A 25,202-nucleotide genomic window follows, 5' to 3' on the forward strand; every position below is an offset into this window, starting at 1 on the left:
GGATTTTCCAGGCAAGAGTACTGGAGTGGGGTGCCATTGCCTTCTCCATCAAACTTCTATAAACTTCTATAAGCTACCTCAATTCACTGCATGTGTTGTAAGTCACATTCATCCACAACCAATATTACAGTTTTTGTCTGATTTCAGATAACCATCCTTCTACCACTTATTTCATAATGACTCACAAGCTGCCATCCTTACAAAATTCATTTCGACAAGCAAACTTCATGTCTTTTTCAAGGTAGAGTGTCGGTAGAAGAAAAAAAAATCCATTTTTTTCCCTTATCTCAACACTTTAAATATTTCTAGACTCCAATTGTGAGCAAGTTTTCCACATCAAGCAACTAACCAATTCTCTGTGAACACTAACCAGTGTCCTATAATTCAATTTGACACTATCTACTGGCAAGAATACACAGAAGAACTGTACAAAAAAGATCTTCACGACCCAGATAATCACAATGGTGTGATCACTCATCTAGAACCAGACATCCTGGAATGTGAAGTCAAGTGGGCCTTAGGAAGCATCACTACGAACAAAGCTAGTGGAGGTGATGGAATTCCAGTTGAGCTATTTCAAATCCTGAAAGATGATGCTGTGAAAGTGCTGCACTCAATATGCCAGCAAATTTGGAAGACTCAGTAGTGGCCACAGGACTGGAAAAGGTCAGTTTTCATTCCAATCCCAAAGAAAGGCAATGCCAAAGAATGCTCAAACTACCGCACAATTGCACTCATCTCACACGCTAGTAAAGTAATGCTCAAAATTCTCCAAGCCAGGCTTCAGCAATACATGAATCCTGAAATTCCTGATGTTCAAGCTGGTTTTACAAAAGGCAGAGGAACCAGAGATCAAATTACCAACATCCACTGGATCATGGAAAAAGCAAGAGAGTTTCAGAAAAACATCTATTTCTGCTTTATTGACTATGCCAAAGCCTTTGACTGTGTGGATCACAATAAACTGTGGAAAATTCTTCAAGAGATGGGAATGCCAGACCACCTGACCTGCCTCTTGAGAAATCTGTATGCAGGTCAGGAAGCCACAGTTAGAACTGGACGTGGAACAACAGACTGGTTCCAAATAGGAAAAGGAGTATGTCAAGGCTGTATATTGTAATCCTGCTTACTTAACTTATATGTAAAGTACATCATGAGAAACGCTGGACTGGAAGAAGCACAAGCTGGAATCAAGATTGCCAGGAGAAATATCAATAACCTCAGATATGCAGATGACACCACCCTTATGGCAGAAAGTGAAGAGGAACTAAATAGCCTCTTGATGAAAGTAAAAGTGGAGAGTGAAAAAGTTGGCTTAAAGCTCAACATTCAGAAAACGAAGATCATGGCATCCAGTCCCATCACTTCATGGGAAATAGATGGGGAAACAGTGGAAACAGTGTCAGACTTTATTTTTGGGGGCTCCAAAATCACTGCAGATGGTGACTGCAGCCATGACATTAAAAGACGCTTACTCCTTGGAAGGAAAGTTATGACCAACCTAGATAGCATATTCAAAAGCAGAGACATTACTTTGCCAACAAAGGTCCATCTAGTCAAGGCTATGGTTTTTCCTGTGGTCATGTATGGATGTGAGAGTTGGACTGTGAAGAAGGCTGAGTGCTGAAGAATTGATGCTTTTGAACTGTGGTGTTGGAGAAGACTCTTGAGAGTCCCCTGGACTGCAAGGTGATCCAACCAGTCCATTCTGAAGGAGATCAGCCCTGGGATTTCTTTGGAAGGAATGATGCTAAAGCTGAAGTTCCAGTACTTTGGCCACCTCATGCGAAGAGTTGACTCATTGGAGAAGACTCTGATGCTGGGAGGGATTGGGGGCAGGAGGAGAAGGGGACGACAGAGGATGAGATGGCTGGATGGCATCACTGACTCGATGGATGTGAGTCTCAGTGAACTCTGGGAGTTGGTGATGGACAGGGAGGCCTGGCATGCTGCGATGCATGGGGTCGCAAAGAGTCGGACATGACTGAGCGACTGAACTGAATTGGAGTTAATGTCAGATCCCATAGATTAAAGGCTCAGTCCCACAATATTCACCAATCCAGGAGCTCTCCAGTGCCAGTGCTTTAGGGACTTTTATGGAGGCTTTGGAGCAAGATCAAACCATTCCATCCTACAGGAAATCAATCCTGAATATTCACTGGAGAGACTGATGCTTAAACTGAAGCTCCAATACTTTGGCCACCTTATGTGAAGTGTTGACTCATTGTAAAAGACCCTGATGCTGGGAAAGATTGAATGTAGGAGGAGAAGGGGATGACAGAGGATGAGATGGTTGGATGGCATCACCAACTCAATGGACATAAGCTTGAGCAAGCCCCAGGAGATGGTGAAGGACAGGGAAGCTGGTGTGCTACAGTCAATGGGGTCACAAAAGAGTCATACATGACTGAGTGACTGAACAACAACAATGGAGGCTTTATTACACAGGCATCTTTGATTAATCATTTCCCACTGGCATGTGCATGGTAAATTGCTCCAGTCAGGTCTGACTCTTTGTGACCCCATGGACTCCTCTGTCCATGGGATTCTCCAGGCAAGAATACTGGAGTGGGTTGCCATGTCCTCCTCCAGGGGATCTTCCTGACCCAGGGATAGAACCTGCATCTCTTACATCTCCTGCATTGGCAGGCGGGTTCTTTATTACTAGCACCACCTGGTAACTGAACTCAATCTCCAGCCCTTCTCCCCTTTGCAGAGGTCATGGGGTAGGGCTGAAGGTCCCAGCCCTCTACTCTGAAAACTGGTTCCTTTAGCAACCAGCCCCCATCCTGACGCTATCCAGGAGTCACCAGCCATTCATCATTTCATTAACAAACAAAAGGACACATTAGTTTGGAGATTCCAAGGCTTTTATAATCTGTATAATAAGGAAGCGGGGAAAGAGATCAAATGTTTATATTATCAAGTCACACGTATATTTACATATTTCATAACCAAGCAAGGGCTTTTAATCTTCATATAGTGACTCAGTAGTACTGTGCTTGCAAAGTCGCTTAAGTCATGTCTGACTTATTGCGACGCTATGGACTGTAGCCTGCCAGGCTCCTCTGTCCATGAGATTCTCCAGGCAAGAATACTGGGTGCCATTACCTCCTCCAGGGGAAATTCCCGACCCAGGGATGGAACATGCATCTCCTACATTTCCTACATTGGCAGGGGGATTCTTTATCACTAGCACCACAATGGGGCTTCTCTGATGGCTCCATCAGAGTCATGGGTAAAGAATCCTCCTGCAAAGCAGGAGACACGGGGAGACATCTATGATCCCTGGGTTGGGAAGATCCCCTGGAGAAGGAAATGGCAACCCATTCCAGTATTCTTGCCTGGAAAATCCCATGGACAGAGGAGCCTGGTGGGCTACAGTCCATGGGGTCAAAAAGAGTCAGACACGACTGAGCACATATTAGCACTGTGTACTGGGATGGTCAAAAATAGCTTATGATGGCTACGGAAGAATGAAGAGTGTAAGGCACAGTGACGAGTATTAAAGAGCCAGTCTAGCTCTATGATGGCTAATAATCACTGGTGTAGGCAAACAGCCAGTATCCTCTGAACACTCTTTCTGTTGATCTTGACTGTGCTTCCTATTTCTTGGTTCCTACCTATTTTCTGAGTCTGAGCTCCAGCCTTCCTACAGTTCTCATAAGATATCTTTTATCTTTACAACAAACCCCTTTTCTATGTAAGTTACATAGTGTTTGTTATTTTCAGTCAGGAACTCTAATTTCAAGAGTCATCTATTTCTATCTTAATTTCTGTCACATTAGAAATTATCTTGATAAATCAATTTCAGAAGGCTTAAAAGTTAAAACATATTCACATGGGTGTCTAGTAAGCACCTCAAATTTCACATCTCCGAAATCTGACTCCTGATATTCCACCCCACCCACCTAATATGCTGCTTTCCTAGACATCCTCACCTCTGAAAATGGGGATGTCATTTCTCCAGATGCTCAGGCAACAACAAAAAAAGATTCCTCCTTAATATTCCAATTTTTCTCATTCCTGACACCAATCTATTATCAAATCTCACTAGGGCTACCTTCAAAATCTAGAATCTAACCACTTCTCACCACTCTTCCTGCTGCCACACCCTCATCTAAACCACAGTCATCTCTACCTGGAATATTAAAATGAACTCTGATTTCATCTTTTCCATATTCTTCCTTGCATCCTGTCAGTTCTCAATGTGCAAAATTAATCATTTTAAGTATAAGTCAGATCGTATCATCTCAAAACTCTCCAACAGATTCATCACTCATTCACAGTAAAAGTCAAAGTCTTTATAATGACCAACAACCTCCTCCACAATCTGTCCTCTTACCATATCCAAGCTCATTTCCTATCACTGTCTCTCAATCAAGAGTGACTGAGTCCATCACACAGGATCCCATTATTCCTGGGATAACCAATGCATATTCCTACCCCAAAGCCCTATGCACCTGCTCTTTCCCCTGCAGATAGACATATGGCGACTCAATCCCTCAACCCCTTCAAGTCTTTACTCAAATGTCCTCCCAAACAAGACTTATTAACTACTGTATTTAATACTAACCCTTCTCCTCTTCCATAAACACACACATCAGTAACACAAGTCTACTGAGAACACGGCGTGTATGCATGCTCAGTTGCTCAGTCTCCAACTCTGTGACCCCATAGGCTATAGCCCACTAGACTCATCTGTCCATGGAATTTTCCAGGCAAGAATACTGGCATGGGTTGCCGTTTACTTCTCCAGGCAATCTTCCCAACCAGGGATTAAACCCATGGTCTCCTTTGTCTCCTGGGTTAGCAGGTGGATTCTCTGCCACTGTGCCACCTAGGAAACCCCCCTCCTCCTCCATGGTACACTTCTATTACCTTTCCCTGACTATTTTTCTATATGTTATGTTTGTGTACTACTGATATTTTGCCACTTAACTATAAGTTCTGTGAGATCACGAATGCCTGTCTTGTTCACTGATACCATTTAGGCATCTACATCAGTGTTTGACACATATAGGTGCTCCATATATATTTGTTCATTTAACAAATACATTAATGAAAATCTTGGGAAAATACATCATAAAGAATAATAGTATCAGTAAATAATTTTTAACTGGTACTTTTACGTTTCTCAAAACAGGAAAGGAAAACAGTATCTGAAAGGTCGTCTACCTTAAATACTAGAAACTAAGTCATATTATTAACAGAAATCCATGTTTTTATTCTGTTAAATATTCACAGTGAAGAAAATATCATAAATTTCTTTCATATTATCAGCAGTAACCTCAAAAAAGAGCAAGACATGTAAACAAGTAAAATTTGCATGTTTTAATAGGTCTAGAGATTTTATTTTTATTTTATTTTTAAACTTTACAATATTGTATTAGTTTTGCCAAATATCGAAATGAATTCGCCACAGGTATACATGTGTTCCCCATCCTGAACCCTCCTCCCTCCTCCCTCCCCATACCATCCCTCTGGGTTGTCCCAGTGCACCAGCCCCAAGCATCCAGTATCATGCATTGAACCTGGACTGGCAACTCGTTTCATACATGATATTATACATGTTTCAATGCCATTCTCCCAAATCTTCCCACCCTCTGCCTCTCACACAGAGTCCATAAGACTGTTCTATACATCAGTGTCTCTTTTGCTGTCTCGTACACAGGGTTATCGTTACTATCTTTCTAAATTCCATATATATGCGTTAGTATACTGTATTGGTGTTTTTCCTTCTGGCTTACTTCACTCTGTATAATAGGCTCCAGTTTCATCCACTTCATTAGAACTGATTCAAATGTATTCTTTTTAATGGCTGAGTAATACTCCATTGTGTATATGTACCACTGCTTTCTTATCCATTCATCTGTTGATGGACATCTAGGTTGTTTCCATGTCCTGGCTATTATAAACAGTGCTGCGATGAACATTGGGGTACACGTCTCTTTCAGTTCTGGTTTCCTCAGTGTGTATGCCCAGCAGTGGGATTGCTGGGTCATAAGGCAGTTCTATTTCCAGTTTTTAAAGGAATCTCCACACTGTTCTCCATAGTGGCTGTACTAGTTTGCATTCCCACCAACGGTGTAAGAGGGTTCCCTTTTCTCCACATCCTCTCCAGCATTTATTGCTTGTAGAGTTTTGGATCGCAGCCATTCTGACTAGCATGAAATGGTACCTCATAGTGGTTTTGATTTGCATTTCTCTGTTAATGAGTGATGCTGAGCATCTTTTCATGTGTTTGTTAGCCATCTGTATGTCTTCTTTGGAGAAATGTCTATTTAGTTCTTTGGCCCATTTTTTGATTGGGTCATTTATTTTTCTGGAGTTGAGCTGTAGGAGTTGCTTGTATATTTTTGAGATCAGTTGTTTGTCAGTTGCTTCATTTGCTATTATTTTCTCCCATTCTGAAGGCTGCCTTTTCACCTTGCTAATAGTTTGCTTTGATGTGTAAGTAAGCTTTTAAGGTTAATTAGGTCCCATTTGTTTATTTTTGCTTTTATTTCCAATATTCTGGGAGGTGGGTCATAGAGGATCCCGCTGTGATGTATGTCAGAGAGTGTTTTGCCTATGTTCTCCTCTAGGAGTTTTATCGTTTCTGGTCTTATGTTTAGATCTTTAATCCATTTTGAGTTTATTTTTGTGTATGATGTTAGAAAGTGTTCTAGTTTCATTCTTTTACAAGTGGTTGACCAGTTTTCCCAGCATCACTTGTTAAAGAGATTATCTTTAATCCATTGTATATTCTTGCCTCCTTTGTCAAAGACAAGGTGTCCATATGTGCGTAGATTTATCTCTGGGCTTTCTATTTTGTTCCATTGATCTATATTTCTGTCTTTGTGCCACTACCATACTGTCTTCATAACTGTGGCTTTGTAGTAGAGCCTGAAGTCAGGTAGGTTGAGTACTCCGGTTCCATTCTTCTTTCTCAAGATCGCTTTGGCTATTCGAGGTTTTTTGTATTTCCATACAAATTGTGAAATTATTTGTTCTAGCGCTGTGAAGAATACTGTTGGTAGCTTGATAGGGATTGCATTGAATCTATAAATTGCTTTGGGTAGTATACTCATTTTCACTATATTGATTCTTCCAATCCATGAACACAGTATATTTCTCCATCTATTAGTGTCCTCTTTGATTTCTTTCACCAGTGTTTTATAGTTTTCTTTATATAGATCTTTAGTATCTTTAGGTAGATATATTCCTAAGTATTTTATTCTTTCCATTGCAATGGTGAATGGAATTGTTTCCTTAATTTCTCTTTCAGTTTTCTCATTATTAGTGTATAGGAATGCAAGGGATTTCTGTGTGTTGATTTTATATCCTGCAACTTTACTATAGTCATTGATTAGTTCTAGTAATTTTCTGGTGGAGTCTTTAGGGTTTTCTATGTAGAGGATCATGTCATCTGCAAATAGTGAGAGTTTTACTTCTTTTTCCAATTTGGATTCCTTTTATTTCTTTTTCTGCTCTGATTGCTGTGGCCAAAACTTCCAAAACTATGTTGAATAGTAATGGTGAAAGTGGGCACCCTTGTCTTGTTCCTGACTTTAGAGGAAATGCTTTCAATTTTTCCCCATTGAGGATAATGTTTGCTGTGGGTTTGTCATATATAGCTTTTATTATGTTGAGGTATGTTCCTTCTATTCCTGCTTTCTGGAGAGTTTTTATCATAAATGGATGTTGAATTTTGTCAAAGGCTTTCTCTGCATCTATTGAGATAATCATATGGTTTTTATTTTTCAATTTGTTAATGTGGTGTATTTCATTGATTGATTTGCAGATATTGAAGAATCCTTGCATCCCTGGGATAAAGCCCACTTGGTCATGGTGTATGATCTTTTTAATGTGTTGTTGGATTCTGATTGCTAGAATTTTGTTAAGGATTTTTGCATCTATGTTCATCAGTGATATTGGCCTGTAGTTTTCTTTTTTTGTGGGATCTTTGTCAGGTTTTGGTATTAGGGTGATGGTGGCCTCATAGAATGAGTTTGGAAGTTTACCTTCCTCTGCAATTTTCTGGAAGAGTTTGAGCAGGATAGGTGTTAGCTCTTCTCTAAATTTTTGGCAGAATTCAGCTGTGAAGCTGTCTGGACCGGGGCTTTTGTTTACTGAAAGATTTTTGATTACAGTTTCAATTTCCATGCTTGTGATGGGTCTGTTAAGATTTTCTATTTCTTCCTGGTCCAGTTTTGGAAAGTTGTACTTTTCTAAGAATTTGTCCACTTCTTCCACGTTGTCCATTTTATTGGCACATAATTGTTGATAGTAGTCTCTTATGATCCTTTGTATTTCTGTGTTGTCTGTTGTGATCTCTCCATTTTCATTTCTAATTTTATTGATTTGATTTTTCTCCCTTTGTTTCTTGATGAGTCTGGCTAATGGTTTGTCAATTTTATTTATCCTTTCAAAGAACCAGCTTTTGGCTTTGTTGATTTTTGCTACGGTCTCTTTTGTTTCTTTTGCATTTATTTCTGCTCTAATTTTTAAGATTTCTTTCCTTCTACTAACCCTGGGGTTCTTCATTTCTTCCTTTTCTAGTTGCTTTAGGTGTAGAGTTAGGTTATTTATTTGACTTTTTTCTTGTTTCTTGAGGTATGCCTGTATTGCTATGAACCTTCCCCTTAGGACTGCTTTTACAGTGTCCCACAGGTTTTGGGTTGTTGTGTTTTCATTTTCATTCGTTTCTATGCAAATTTTGATTTCTTTTTTGATTTCTTCTGTGATTTGTTGGTTATTCAGCAGCGTGTTGTTCAGCCTCCATATGTTGGAATTTTTAATAGTTTTTCTCCTGTAATTGAGATCTAATCTTACTGCATTGTGGTCAGAAAAGATGCTTGGAATGATTTCTGTTTTCTTGAATTTACCAAGGCTAGATTTATGGCCCAGGATGTGATCTATCCTGGAGAAGGTTCCATGTGCGCTTGAGAAAAAGGTGAAATTCATTGTTTTGGGATGAAATGTCCTATAGATATCAATTAGGTCTAACTGGTCTATTGTATCGTTTGAAGTTTGTGTTTCCTCGTTAATTTTCTGTTTAGTTGATCAGGTCTAGAGATTTTAAATGATGCTGTTTTGATCACTGCACACCAGCAAACTCCAAGTGATTGCCTGACACCACAGTAGCATAATTAACCTAATGTACTTTTCTGACCTCTTAAATCACATTCTTTGATGCCCTGAGCTCTTGGCACAAAAAACCCTGAAAACAAATGCAAAATCCCAACTGTATTAACTATAAAATATCGCAAATGCAAAAGGCTCTTTTAAATGAATATCTTTCTCCACACAGTACTTTTCACTTAAGAATCTAACGATTTTGACTTTAAACAAAAAGCAAAAATAAAGAAAAAGTTAATGCAGTTATCTTGCCAAAATTTGAAAGCTGACCATCAACAGTAAATTAGCTTTTCCTTCACGCACCACATTATACTAGCTTTTATTATACTCCATAAACTTGAGTAAGCATTGGGATCAGAGGAGTGAACGAGATAACCAAATCCCTGGCCTCAAAGAGATTACATTATAGTTGGGAGGCAAAGATCAGAAGTAAGTAGCACAAATAAATATATGTTGGTAAGTACAATAAAGAAAAATTCACTAAAGTAATTTTTAAAAAAAGCAATGGGAGGAGAGTGGCTATTTTAGAGCAGGGGTTTGGGAAAGGCCAATTGGACAGCACTTGAACAAGTGAGAAAGTGAGCAGACATTTGCAGGCAGAGGAAATAGCAAGTGCAAATGCCCTAAAGCAGAAAGCTTATTCAAGGAAAAGTTCAAGGCCAACATGATTGGAGGGGAGCAGGCAACATTGAGAATGTTAATAGAAGAGGTGAAAGAGGTAGACAGGACTCAAATTATATAAGGCCTTCCAGTCATGATAAGGAGTTTAAATTTTGCTTTGAGAGTGACAGAAAACCAATGGAGGGTGTTTAAGTAGTGAGATAAATGATCTTTTGTTTCAAAAGGTCACTGTGGATGCTATGCAGAGAACAGACTGGGCCGAGAATGAAAGCAAAGAGATGTCAGTCAGGAAACTACTGCCGTAGACTAAAGAGACTAAGGTGGCTAAGACCACAATGGGATACTGGAGATGGTAGGAATTGGTAGGATTCTAGACTTAATTTGAAAATTTGGCAAAAAAACTTGTAGATGGACTATATTAGAATGTGAAAAAAGAGAAAAACCCATGATGACTCCTAGGTTTCTGGGAAAACAACGATGACATTTACTGAGATGGAGACGATGAGGAGAATGTAGTATATATGTATACATGTGTATAACTAAGTCACTTTGCTGTACAGCCAAAATTAACATTATGTTGTAAATCAACTCCAATAAAAAATAATTTAAAAATAAAAAACAAAGTTTGAACAATACAATCAACCATAAAAATACTATTTATCTTCACAACAACCCTATGAGGTGGGTACTTCTGCTACCATCCTTATTTTAGAGACAGGGGAACTGAGGCACAGAGCAGTTATCAAATCTGCTCAGAGTCACACAAATAGTAAGTGGCAGAGGAGCTAGGATATGAATCCAGGTCATCTGGCTTAACCCTTACTCCAAAATGTTCCTTTTAAGAGGAGACATGTGTATGCTAATAAGAGTAAATTAATAGAAAGGTAAGTATTAATTGCAAAAAGAGGAGGAATAATTACAATAGCATATTCTTTGATTCTTGTCTAGATTCGAAAATCTAGACATAACATGGCATGAAGCTTCTCTGTTTGCCCTTCTAGGTCATCCTTCTTCCCCTATTAACCCCGCACTGTGTCCTGGGAAGCTGACCTTAACAGACTCTGTTACCCAGCTCCCTTGTCCTCTGGCTTTCTATTGGGGTCCACTAATAGTAACCAGCAGATGACTAGGGAAGGGAGGAAAAAGGGGTTGGGATGTTCATTTGTCCAGCTCTCTCCTTGCTGGGTGGTGGTTTGGCAATGGCTATCTTCTTCCTAAAGCCATAGCTCCTCTCAAGCATCCCTTCTAATAATTATAGTTCTATCTGTGTTATATTAATAGTTCACACGCTTTCCCTGTTCCTTCAAGATTCCCACTGTTCCTAGTCCCCACGTGCTTCCATTCCTGGTTGATTCCCTTAATTCCTCCCATCTCTTTGTAAACAAATTTGAAATTAAACTCTGTTTAAGAAGGCTTTCTGTTACCTTCCAGGACACTAATACTCTATCCAAGAAGAGGATTTAGTCTTAGATAAAAGGAGAGACAGTCTATCCACATTAATAAAAAGCTAAACACATAGATACAGATATAGGCAGATCAAATACTGAAAAGAGGAGGAAGCTCTCTGATTGTTTTTATTGTCTCAATAAAGTAAGAAGAAAGATCAGCAGCTAAAGTTTAAGAAGGTTCAGTGTACTACATTTGAAGAGGAAGAAAAGATATGAAATGTTCTCCCTGGGAACAAGAAAGTGAACTGTCCAAAGAACCACAGTAGGCTTTTTGGTCATAATTTAAAGTGGAACCAGCTAAAAAGGTTGTATGTATTTCTCCAGCTACAGTTAGTTGGAATGGAGCAGACATGGTATAGACAGAAGTAAGTTTAATGAGAGGTTGATTTTTGCCAGCAGATGGACAGACAACAAAGAAATTGAAGATGTATATAAAATGATTAATTACAGCAATGAATCATGTTATTTTAAGCTGGACCTGAAGACTTATGGTTGCTAACAGATCATGAAAATAAAACTGTGGAGTCATTGATTTAGTAGTGCTTATGGGATCAAAACTAAGATCATGGCATGTGGTCCCATCACTTCAAGGCAAATAGATGGGGAAAAAGTGGAAACAATGGCTGACTTTATTTTTGTGGGCTCCAAAATCAGGGTAGATGGTGATTGCAGCCATGAAATTAAAAGACGCTTACTCCTTGGAAGGAATATTATGACCAACCTGCTGCTCCTAAGTCACTTCAGTCGTATCTGACTCTGTGTGACCCCATACAAGGCAGCCCACCAGGCTCTCCTGTCCCTGGGCTTCTCCAGGCAAGTACACTGGAGTGGGTTGCCATTTCCTTCTCCAATGCATGAAAGTGAAAAGTGAAAGGGAAGTCGCTCAGTCATGCCCAACTCTTTGCGACCCCATGGACTGCAGCCTACCAGGCTCCTCTGTCCATGGGATTTTCCAGGCAAGAGTACTGGAGTGGGGTGTCATCGCCTTCTCCATGACCAACCTGACAGCATATTAAAAAGCAGAGACATTACTTTGCCAACAAAGGTCCAGCTAGTCAAGGCTATGGTTTTTCCAGTGGTCATGTATGAATGTGAGAGTTGGACTATAAAGAAAGCTGAGTGCCAAAGAATTGATGCTTTTGAACTGTGGTGTTGGAGAAGACTCTTGAGAGTCCCTTGGACTGCAAGGAGATTCAACCAATCCATTCTAAAGGAGATCAGTCCTGGGTGTTCATTGGAAGGACTGATGCTGAAGCTGAAATTCCAATACTTTGGCCACCTCATGCGAAGAACTGACTCATTGGAAAAGACCCTGATGCTGGGAGGGATTGGGGGCAGGAGGAAAAGGGGACAGAGAATGAGATAGCTGGATGGCATCACCGACTCGAGTTTGAGTGAACTCTGGGAGTTGGTGATGGACAGGGAGGCCTGGCGTGCTGCAGTTCATGGGGTCGCAAAGAGTTGGACGTGACTAAGTGACTGAACTGAACTGAACTGATGGAATCAAAGAATAGTTTGTATGGGAGATACATAAATGAACTGTATCAATAAAAGGTGATTAGTGATGGTCACAGAATGTTTACAACCTGACATTTTTTAGAAAAATGTGGTTATTAATTATATTAAGATGTACAGAGTAAAATTTAACAATGGGTGGTTGAGATACAGTGAAGGAAGAGATTACTACTAGAGCAGAGATCAAGAATCTGATGCGAGGAACTGGACTATCCAAAAACAAAGGCAAAATAATGACAATCATTCAAATTTGAAAGTATGAAATTATTATGTAGAAAACTGCTGTCCATGTTCCTATATACGTCATTCAATATGCAGAGTCATATTCCTCTTCATAATCATACATGTTTATAAAGAAAGTCATTGCATTCGTCCAGCTCTTCCAAGTTACAATTATAAACACTCAAACTCAGGAAATGGAAGTATCCTGTACCAAAGTTTGTTTAGTACCTGCAGAGAGCCCTACTAAATATATTAAATTTTCTATATCTCCAGGGCTTCCATTTCTAGAAAACATATAGTTAAGAAAATTAAATTTGTATAAGGAAGAAAGCAAGAAAAAAGTGAACATATATTCAGAAAAATTACTAACTGGAGTCCTGCACCTTAAATAAACAGGTTTTACTGACGATATTAAGTACCCCAATTAATGAAATCTAAGTCACATTCGACTGAGTGACTGAAGTCACATTTATATATGTATATAATTACTGTCCTATTTTGATCAGTTGAAGAGCTCTTAAACCCGTCTTCAAAAAACTCCTGCAGCAACTATTTCTAAAGAACAAGGTTTATTTTTGAATAGTTTATTTTCAAATGGTTTATTTTTAAAACCAAACATGTTTCTGAATGCATTATTTAATATTCAGTATAATTTGTTTCTGTCAATTTAAAAATGCTTTAAATTTTTAAGGGATTCATGATTAACTAGATTTGTAAGAACTGGCATGCCCACTTGAGTTTGGTGGTTCTAGGTACATTTGATGACTCAATATGCATGTATATGGTCCTGCAAAGAAAACTCTAATCTTACAGTTTTATGAAAATTTACTATTTTGACAGCAAACTGGAAACTGAATATAAGGTAAAACTTACAGTCTCTGAAACTAGGAACCAGGAAAATTTATGCTTTGTGGTATCTGTAGGTTAGTACTGCAATGTTTGGAATTCCTAATATTGTCTAAGAAGTTCTGTAGTTTCCGAGCAAGAAATAAGGTGGAGAAGAAATGTTTTCTTAAGCAACTCTTAGGAAAGACTCATGTAAACAAAGGTAGACCAATGTTCCTCACTCTCCACCACTTCCATCTTTTGCCAGGGACCAGAGCTAACAGGATGAAGGCAAAGGCTTCCCTCTTTTTGCCTTTTTATACAAAGGCAGAAGGAGAAGAGGGTGACAGAGGATGAGATGGTTGGATGGCATCATCAGTTCAATGGACATGAACTTAGGCAAATTCTGGGAGATGGTGAGGGGCAGGGAGGCCTGGCATGCTGCAATCCATGGGGTCCCAAAGAGTTGGACACAACTTGGCGACTAAAAAACAACAACAAAAAGATTTCCCTATGAGATGTGCATGCATGCTAAGTCACTTCAGTTGAGTCTGACTCTGGGTGACCCTATGGACTGAAACCCACCAGGCTCCTCTATTCATGAGATTCTCCAGACAAGAGTACTGGAGTGGATTGCTATGCCCTCCTCAGGGGATCTTCCTAACACAGGGACTGAACCCTCATCTCTTATGTCCCTTGCATTGGCAGACAGGTTCTTTTACCACTAATGCCTCCTGGGAAGCCCCTTTCCCTATAAGATACTTGTGATTTTTTTTTCCATTGTTCCTACTTGTGGTTAATATTTTTCAACATTCAATACCAAACTGGAAAGTAGTATGAAGTAAGAACCAACACTGAGATCTATGGGTTAGTATTGCAGGATCACAGGCGCAAATTCTACCACACCATGGTATAAGTGGCATGGCGGCAAACAAAATATATAGCTCTTCACTGTGTCTATGTTTTATTCAACTGCTTCAGAAGCCTTCAGTCACCAGCTAAATGGGAAAAGTGGCCACTCAATCCAGTTTAAAGTGTAGTCTGGCTCAATAATTTAAAGTCTCATATAAAACTGTTCATTCATATAGCCTACCCTCCTCCTGCTTCTCCTAAAATAATGCCTAGAAGTGAAAGTGGAGAGTGAAAAAGTTGGCTTAAAGCTCAACATTCAGAAAACGAAGATCATGGCATCCGGTCCCATCACTTCATGGGAAATAGATGGGGAAACAGTGGAAACAGTGTCAGACTTTATTTTGGGGGGCTCCAAAATCACTACAGATGGTGACTGCAGCCATGAAATTAAAAGACGCTTACTCCTTGGAAGGAAAGTTATGACCAACCTAGATAGCATATTCAAAAGCAGAGACATTACTTTGCCAACAAAGGTCCATCTAGTCAAGGCTATGGTTTTTCCTGTGGTCATGTATGGATGTGAGAGTTGGACTGTGAAGAAGGCTGAGCACCAAAGAATTGATGTTTTTGAACTGTGGTGTTGGAGAAGACTCTTGAGAGTCCCTTGGACTGCAAGGAGATCCAACCAGTCCATTCTGAAAGAGATCAGCCCTGGGATTTCTTTGGAAGGAATGATGCTAAAGCTGAAGTTCCAGTACTTTGGCCACCTCATGCGAAGAGTTGACTCATTGGAGAAGACTCTGATGCTGGGAGGGATTGGGGGCAGGAGGAGAAGGGGACGACAGAGGATGAGATGGCTGGATGGCATCACTGACTCGATGGATGTGAGTCTCAGTGAACTCTGGGAGTTGGTGATGGACAGGGAGGCCTGGCGTGCTGCAATTCATGGGGTCGCAAAGAGTCGGACATGACTGAGCGACTGATCTGATCTGATCTGATCTGATATAAGCATAGACAGTTCTGGGGGGAGACAGCCGTTTTCTCTGCCATCATAGTCATGGGGTAGAAACAGGTTGGGTTCACTGGATCAACACACTGTCATTCAGCTCCTCTGGTCCTTGAGCAATGTCCCTGTCTATTTGCTCATTGGGCATACTCCCAGCCTCTGATGCAGAAGTTTGCTTGCTGGTAACTGGGACCCATTCTTTTGGCTTAGGCAAAGTTCCAGGTGCTCTGCCTGGCTGACAACACCTGCCCTGGGCTCTACAGGCACTACGCTCCTTCCTGAACTCATGTTATAATTCCCAGTCATAGAGACACCAGCTGGACCTTTCCTGTGATGCTCACTTAGTGCTAGCAACTGCCTACATAAAGAAACAAAAACAAAAAAAAACTACTTATTGAAGATTTTCTCTCCTTTCAAATGAGTCTAACTTAAACAGGAATCTAACAGAGACCTAGGCATGCAGCCAACATTCATTCATTCAACAAATATTTATTTCATGGCTATTATGTTCTAGGCACCAAGCTAATATAAAAGATACAGCAATGATTATGACAAGCAGGATGGCTGCTCCTACAGAATTTACATTCTAGTGAGAAAGCCACACAAAAACTACATAATAAAATTTCTCATAGTGATACATACAGTGACAAAAATAAGACAGGTAATGTGATAGATGTGACTTGTGGGTGGGACAGAGGTGAGAAGTGAGATTAAAAGGCATTTTCAAAGCACTGCGACCTAAACGATGAGATAAGCGAAGTTAGGCAAAGATCTAGATAGAAAGTGCTCCAAGCAAAAGGGAAGCATGTAAAGTGCTTTGGGGCAGCATTTGGAAGCAGAGAGAAGGCCATTTTGGCTGGAATATAGAGTAGGGAAGAGTGCTAAGAGATGAGAGGTAGGTAGAGGTGATAGAGAGCCTTATAGGTGAGAAGTTCAAATTTCATTCCAAGGATAACAGAAGACTACTGGAAGGTTTCCTTTAACAGATACTATCTAAACATTTTTAAACAAACACAATCCACAATAATATGAATTATATTAGTTGATGTAATTCCTTATTTTACTATTTGATCCAAATAACTATTTCAAAGTATTTTTCACAGCTGTACTAATTGTCTGATTCCCTTAGTAGACCCTGAGTTTCATGACAATAGGGTCTACATCTCTCTTCTTACTGACTACCCAGAGCCTGAGTGTCTCTTAAATAGGACATATTCAAGATAGATTCTGTCAAATGAATAAATTTAATGATGGACTAGTCCATGGCAGACACTGCTACACACTGAATTAGAACCAGTTCCTGTATGCAAGAAGCTCATAGTCTATTGAGGGAGGCCAACATGTAATCAATTAATAATAATACAACAGAGTAACTGCTACACCAGAAATACTAACAAATACTATAGGGACGTAAGAGAGAAAATAACTAATTTTGCTTAGTGGCAGGGAAAACATTAAGGAAGTTTTTAACTAAGAACAAATATTCAGTTTCTTGGGATAAATATTTATACTAAGAAAGAATTCTATATCATGTTCTATTAATTTTATTAGTTCCACAATTCAAGAGAACATATACTCTATTGACAAAATTATTTAATATACTACTACCATGATATTTCTAAACATCTTGAAAAGGCTTATTTCTAAAACAACCTTTTAGAATCTTCTCTGTATTTTTGTTATTATGCATACCAACTCCCTATATATGAAAGTTAAATTCAAAGCTAAAATATTCATAATATTACTAGCTCTGGGAAAATCTAGATAGGGTAGCCTATTGTGTTCTGCTTTTTCACCAGATTCCATATATCAGTGATAGTGATCACCACCAAATTTTCATTTATTATGTACCTTATCAGAAATTACCAGATGCTTTCAAGCTCCCAACAAACTTTTGGGGTTTCATTACCATACTGTGTATAGAAGTCAAATATGCTATCAAAAGAAATTAATTTGGGGCTATTTCTATTACAGCACAAATAAAAACATTCTTCATTTGAAAACAATCAGCCTTATCAGCATCCATAGTACATAAATTTAGTTAAATGGTGCCATCTGGTGACATAAATCCTGCAACAAATATAAAAGGTCCAGAGACAAACTTCTTGGTGGCAATCCAACTGAAAGTGTCAAAATTAACTTTAGAAATATTTGATCCTGCTTGACATAAAGCACACAACTAATCACACTCAGTATATAGCAGTTTAACAAAGGGAATTATAAGAACTGTTTGGGCCCCATTTTCTGCTTACCACTCTTGTTTCTCAAGTGTATCTTCAAACTTAAACAAGTCTCCAGAAAAGATTTAAGTCTAATACGATCCTTTAGCCAGCTCTGAGAGAACATTTTTAAAGTATAAATATCAAGAATATCTTGAACGTTGTTTAAGTCACATCTATTTCCTCACTCTCCTTCTGATTTCTATGAATCTGTTTGTTATCACCTCAAATGCCACTTCCCTAAGATAGCTCACCCTGATTCCACTGCTAAAGTTAAGCTTCTCACCCACAACATTCTCTACTTCACCACTGTAGCATTTTCGCAATGGTAAATATAAACTATTCATGCAATTTAATTTAATGCTTTTCTCTACAGTTTTATATCTGGCACAGTGTTCAGTGTTTGAATGAACAAATGGATACATGGATAATTAGATAAATGGATGAGGAAAAAATGTCCTTTTCTATCCTCTTCTTACCCAAATCCTGTCACTGACAAGATCCAGCTCAAGTTTACATCTTGTAAAAACAAATCTTCCCCAGTAACACCAATCTACAATGAATCCATGCTTCTTTGGACTCCTACAGCACTTTGGTCTAAGCTCCAGAGTTTAAGCCTCGGTTATATTCTACGTAATACTTGTTAGTATATATGTGAATATTACCTTCCTAACTGATCCTAACATCCTCAAGGGTAGGAATTTGGTTTTTAATAATATCCACCTGCACATGTCCATGTAAGGAGGTAAATACCTCATAAATAACTTATTAATTATTATTACTAAATTGTAATAACTGAAATACCTGCATTCTTTCTACTGAAATGGGTATTGTAAACAAATTAACAAGAACAGAGTAGATCTCAGTATTTAAGAACCTAACATTCACCTTCCTTGCAGTCCAAGGAACTCTCAACAGTCTTCTCCAACACCACAGTTCAAAGCATCAATTCTTCAGTGCTCAGCTTTCTTTATAGTCCAACTCTCACATCCATACATGACTACTGGAAAAACCACAGCTTTAACTAGACAGACCTTTGTTGGCAAAGTAATGTCCCTGCTTTTTAATATGCTGTCTAGAAGCTGAAGCTCCAATACTTTGGCCACCTGATGCAATGAACTGACTCATTTGAAAAAATCCTGATGCTGGGAAAGATTGAAGGTGGGAGGAGAAGGGGACGACAGAGGATGAGATGGTTGGATGGCATCACCAACTGGATGGACATGAGTTTGAGTAAGCTCCGGGAGTTGGTGATAGACACGGAAGCCTGGCATGCTGCAGTCCATGGGGTCGCAGAGTCAGACACAATTGAGCAACTGAACTGAACTGAGCTTCGCATGTGCCAACAACGGCATCTCAGTGTAGCTTATTTGTTCTCTATTCACAGTTCCATAGGTAGAAACTACCATGAAGTATCCACAGGGAAAAAACCCACTTCAATGTTTCAGATACACTATTGTATATCCCAGAATGATAATATAATGGCTCATTATATTTGACACAGATCAAACTAAATTTTTATAAAACTCAAGAATGAAGAAATGCCACCATCATATTTTCCCAAATTTATTAATGCTGTTCACATACTATATTTCTTTCCCTGAGTGGCCAAATTTCTAACTATTTAGAACACAAGTTCTCAAACTTTAGCATGCCTCAGAATAGCCTGGAAGGCTTATTGCAACAATATTTGCTGCACCCTGCTTTCAGAGTTTGTAATTCGGTAAGTCTGGAGTGAGGCCCAAGAATTTGCAATGCTGACCAAATTCCCAAGTGAAGCTGATGCTGCTGATCCAAGAACCACACTCTGAGAACCTCTGCTTTGGAGGATTAGAGTCAAGTTGTTCCAAATTTATATAACTATTTCACTATAATCTACAAAAAATTATTTCAGTTTCTTATGATCAGGTGGCAAAAATTATTACAAAAACAAATTAAGACCAGAATAACTATGATGTTTGTAAATAGATATTACTTTGAAATAAATAACAAACCAAAAAGTTTGTTAGGATTTTCCATAAGCTGTTACAGGAAAACACAATTTTTTTGGCCAACCCAACATGTTAGAATTACTACAGTGAGAAAAAATGCAATTTTTTTTACTCAAACTAAAATCTGATAAAACTCTAATACAGATCAACTTTATAATACTAATCACTATTATATTTAAATGACTCACTAATCACATACCTAATATCTCTTTTCTCCACTTGATTTCTCTCACCCATAAGGGCAAGCACTATTCTCTCCTCTACAGTTTATTGACGTGATGAACACAAGTTTGAGTAGGCTCCAGGAGTTGGTAATGGACAGGGAAGCCTTCAATCCATGGGGTCGCAGAGTCAGACACTACTGAGCAACTGAACAGATAGTTTAGTGTTATATCCCTATTGTCAAGCATAATGTGTAACACATAACAGGTATTTTTTAAGTAATTGTTGAATACATAAAATGTATTGATGACATATTATTATTAAAGCCCACAAACTGAGGGTACAAATGTTACATAGATATAACCTCAACTCTCAAGCTATTACATTCTATTGAGGGAGTAGTAATATACTCAATTTGTCATAAGGCAACATAACAAGTGCTTTATAGTAATATGAACAAAGTGCTATGAGACATAACGAAAGGGCTGGTTAAAGCTGCTAACAGGTAAGGACATGGTAGAAGGCTTCAATAGGTAGGGACAGGTAGAAGGAGATGATAAATCCCAATATGTAAGTATATCTACTGTGTCACCTCTATTGCTAATAATTCCATATGGTCTATACTTATGTTTATGAAAATAAAAAATATTTTACTCTAACACAAAATCTGACATTCAGCCACCATAAAGCAAGATAAGTTCTTTTCTAAGATGTTGCTATGCTACCAGCAGAGTTTTTAGGAAACAATCACTACTACCCATTCTCTTCTAAGGCTTCCCCCCAGGTTCCCCCTCAAACACTGAAGTGAAGTAAGAGAAAACAAAATTAGATTAAACAATGCTAACAAGATTTTAGAAGGGGTTGAAAGGTACTAAATATACATACATGTTCTGTCCATACTGGTACATAAAAGTAATAAATAAATAAGGCAATTTTCAATAAGGTATCAAAGCAAAGAAATTTCATGGTACATAATTCAAAAATGAACTAACCGATTACATGATTTAAATGGTCTTTACAGATAATTATGGTGCTAACACAGATCGTTAAATTTTCAAAGTAGATCTGGCAGATACGTACAAAAAGGAAAACATTCCATCTTGTTCCTAAAAAAAGGATAAATAATCTAATACAGTCCCTTGAAAATCTGACTGCTTTAGCTGTGCTAAATGAAGAGACTTAAGTTGTAAAATATCGTGGAATTCACTTATATTCAAATTCTGAAAAGTGCTAATAGTGCAATCATCATAAAGCCATCCACTGGAGAAAACATTTTCCTTAGTATTTCCACAAGATGTCACCCTAAGCCTAACATCGAAGTGTGCAGCTTTGCTATTTTAGGCATTTTTCTTTTTGTGTATTAATGAACATTAATTACTAACTTTTTAAAAATTAAGGTCTTTGTGTTTATACTTTCAGTTATTCGTAAATGGAAAATCAAAACAGAATACAGGGCCTAAAGAAGCAAGAAAGAAGAAAGTTAATCAAACAGTTTATCATTCACACTGTTCATCACAAGAGAAATTTTCTTTTACTTTATTTTGAAAATGTTCCATAATTAGCATATATTATGCTTATAATCAGGCTTCCCTAGTGGCTCAGGCAGTAAAAAATCCACCTGCAATGCGGGAAACCTGGATTCAGTTCCTGGGTTGGAAAGATCCCCTGGAGGAGGGCATGGCAACCCACTCCAGAGTTCTTGCCTGGAGAATTCCCACAGACAGAAGAGCCTGGCAGGCTACAGTCCCTGGGGTCGCAAAGCCTCGGACACGACTAAGTGACTAAGCACAGCATACTTATAATCAGATAAAGTTATACCTTAAAAATAAAAAAACAATACCTTTGCTATCACTCCCCATCCTATTATCACAGAACCCATTTATAAAATGCTTTTACACACTATAATAATGATCAAAGCTATGGAGACAGAATTCTGTGCTCAAAGATTATACCATCTAAGATAGACTAGTGTTTGCATTTTCTTTTTTCACAAAAGAAGGATATTATTTATTTTCAAAGTGATGCTTTTCATTTACTGAGACAAGGCCTGGTTTCCGAGTCACCTGTAAATGATACAGCACATTCTGCAATAACAGTGTTTTACCCTACTATACACTTGTATTGGATTTTCTGCACTATGAGTGCCTCCTATTTTCTTCAGTTGAGATTCATGCAAGGCATTATTTCAACATACTACCTGATTATCAGAATAATGGGCTAAAGCCACTATTTTCCATTATGTGCAGCAAAAAAGAAGGGGAAGGGAGGTTGGTTGAAACAGAAAGCAAAATACCCAGTAAAAATAATCCCCTGTTTATCAATGGTTCCCTACTTATCCTTTTATAAAGATACAATCCCCTTCAGGATACACAGGGCTATGTAGTTTTTCCTTTCTGGGTCCTTAAAAAAAAAATGCACAGTGAGACCAATAAAATTCAATAGAAAATTATGTTGCATTGTATAGCATCGCTCCATTCTTTGCAGTCTGGTTTATTCCAAAATGACTTAAAAGACCAGCCAAAACAAATCTATCCATTCAAAGCTGGGCATCAGGATTACTTATGTAACAGCTTTTTACAGATTACTGTGACCTCTCATTTTATTAGAGAAATTCAACTACTCTATAGGCTTTCTGCCAAGTTATCTATCACTCACTTAAAACAATGGCAAAATACAACTCTTTGTCATTCGTCTTTTTATTCCTCATGTAATGATGCTGCACTGCCAAATGAATACATTATTCTGGTAGAATTATCTAAAGCATTCAACAATATTCTTCCTAAATAAAGTTCTTAAAAACTCAATCAAAAGACATAGCTCAATCTTATCTAAGCACATCATACAAATCTATTTAGAAGTATGGCCATTCAGTTAATGGTCTTAATAAAACTATTAATTTTTTTTAATAAAACTATTAATTTTTAACTGAAAAATCTGTTGCTTAAAAAATGTTCTCTAAAATACTATTCTCTAATGACAGGGTTTATTTAAATTTCGTTAAGAGTCCATTTAGAGTTGTTTTTATTTAATACCAACTAAGATGATTATAGTTATGTGTGTCATTAATTCTTACTAGCCATAAAAGAATATTTCAAAGAAATTAATCCACAGACAAAATAATCCTATAGAGCTTTTACTATTTCTACTCAATAGATTGATTTTCAATTTTTCAAAAAGGAATGGTTTCTTAAATATAAACCATAGAGTTGTAGTTTTGTCAATAAGTATAAACATTTATTATAATAAAAGCACAAAATATTTTCAAGACTAATTCTCATAAATTCATGTTTTTATTTTTTATATCAGTAACCATCAAACCTGGAAATAGTAGTAATAATGTCTAGTAGATGCAATTATTTCTCTAAAATATACTGTTTAAATTTAGCAGAATCTATAATTGAGTCCTTTTTAAAACTGTTGGTCACTTTTGTTGGGGGGAGGTATTTGTATCTTTACTAGTTTAATTCTAAAAAAAGAATTTAAAATTATCTGCATAAATGCAAAAATGTATGTATAAAGATATACATAAATAAACCATAAATTCAAGAATAAACAGAAGGTTAAACATTATGTAGCTCAATTCATGAAAAACTGACAAAGTATTGAAATTTTCATCAATAAATTTTTCAGTGTGAATCATGAGATTTTTTGAGAGAAGCAAAAAGATGAAAAATAGTGTTTTAAGTTTTGTCTGAAGAAGGTAAGACTAGAACTATAATCCTAGCTGAATAGAATGTGACCCATCACTATTCATGTCAGGCAATTCCTTCTCTAGCACATTTTTCCTCAATTTTTGAAATAAACTACTCCAGCTTTCTCCTGTGTTTACTTGTCTTCCTATACAAAACATTCTTTCAATACTTTTATTTTTATTAACATATACTTATTTCCATCTTATAGCAGTTCTTTTTTAAGATAAGCTGAAATAAGAAAATGAAAAAAAATATTTTCTTCTACCTGATATTAAGAAAAATATTTCAGTTTCAAATTTGGTTAATATCAGGTTCTCTGACAACAATATTCAAACAATTAAGCCCAATTCTAATTGTGAAGATGATGAATAATTTTTAATACCTACCTAGCAAAGCTCGGAATAAGCTGCTCTTAAAGATACCCATCACCTTTTTAACAGCATTTTTCAACTGCTGCTCCTCTGGTTTCCTTAATTTTTTGCAGTATTCTTCCAGTAATGACAAAGCTCGGTCAGTATCTGAAAAACATGATTTTAAAATTCTATCTTATGATCTCAGAAAAACAGTAATCTAACATTAAACTATTGTCTAATGGTATTCCTAATTTCATAACACAGAATAATAACTAATCAGGAATTCCATAAACTACTTTTAAAATTGATAATTACAATGAACTCAATTTTAAGAACCCACTTTTATTTCTATTGTCTTCCAAAAGAATTTGCAACTATGAAACAAGGCAAAAGTCCATATGGAATGCCGACCAGTTGATATTCACACAGTAGATAAGACTCTGTCAGGAAAACTATCTTAAAATTTGTGACCTCCTACAACATAATGTCCAGATTCCTTAATGTAACTTTTGAGACCACCATCCCATAAGCTGTTTACAAGCTATATTTTCAGTCTTTATTTCCCACTATATATTATTTCACCCCCTTCACACATTTACACACAGTGCCAAAGCCACAGTGGATTACTCACTTTCACTCTCCACTCTGCCCCCCACACACACATACGTACACACACACACTTTCTATACCTGTGTAGTTTTCTTTGCTCCTCCTGCTCTCTGTATTGGAATATCCTCCCCCATAGCCCTCTCTCCTCCTTGAATTAGTATGCTACATTAGAAAGAGTTTATTGTTAGCTGGGTCTGGGTCTGAAACCTATTTGCTAGCTGTGTGGCCATCAATAAGTTACTTAACCTCTCTGAGCTTGTTTCCTTACAGGCAGCAGGATTAAATTACAAAATGCTTAGTACAATACCTAGCGCATAGAAAGTAATCAAGAAGTCAACTGAAAACTTATCTTCCCTTAATTTGGACCTAATTCAAATGTTCTCTGGAGAAGGAAATGGCAACCCACTCCAGTATTCCTGCCTGGAGGACTCCACAGACAGGGGAGCCTGGTGGAATACATACAGTCCATGGAGTCACAAAGAGTCAGACACAACTGAACGACCAACACACACACACACACACACAAATGCTCTCTATTTCATAAAACCATCTCTGACAGTTAAA

The 25,202-nt window shown here is 37.8% G+C and overlaps 1 protein-coding gene across 7 annotated transcripts in view; it reads right to left on the reverse strand.

The window, feature by feature from the left end:
* Positions 1 to 25,202, reverse strand: part of DLG2 (discs large MAGUK scaffold protein 2) — a 2,318,993-nt gene that overhangs the window by 2,276,651 nt on the left and 17,140 nt on the right. For all 7 annotated transcript variants that reach the window (XM_027532391.1, XM_027532387.1, XM_027532386.1 and 4 more), the window contains exon 2: positions 24,063 to 24,194. In XM_027532391.1, the coding sequence (XP_027388192.1) occupies positions 24,063 to 24,194 (132 nt within the window). The remainder of the gene's footprint in view (positions 1 to 24,062; positions 24,195 to 25,202) is intronic.

Source organism: Bos indicus x Bos taurus, chromosome 29 (genome assembly GCF_003369695.1).
Source record: "Bos indicus x Bos taurus breed Angus x Brahman F1 hybrid chromosome 29, Bos_hybrid_MaternalHap_v2.0, whole genome shotgun sequence".
Taxonomy (NCBI): Eukaryota; Metazoa; Chordata; class Mammalia; order Artiodactyla; family Bovidae; genus Bos; species Bos indicus x Bos taurus.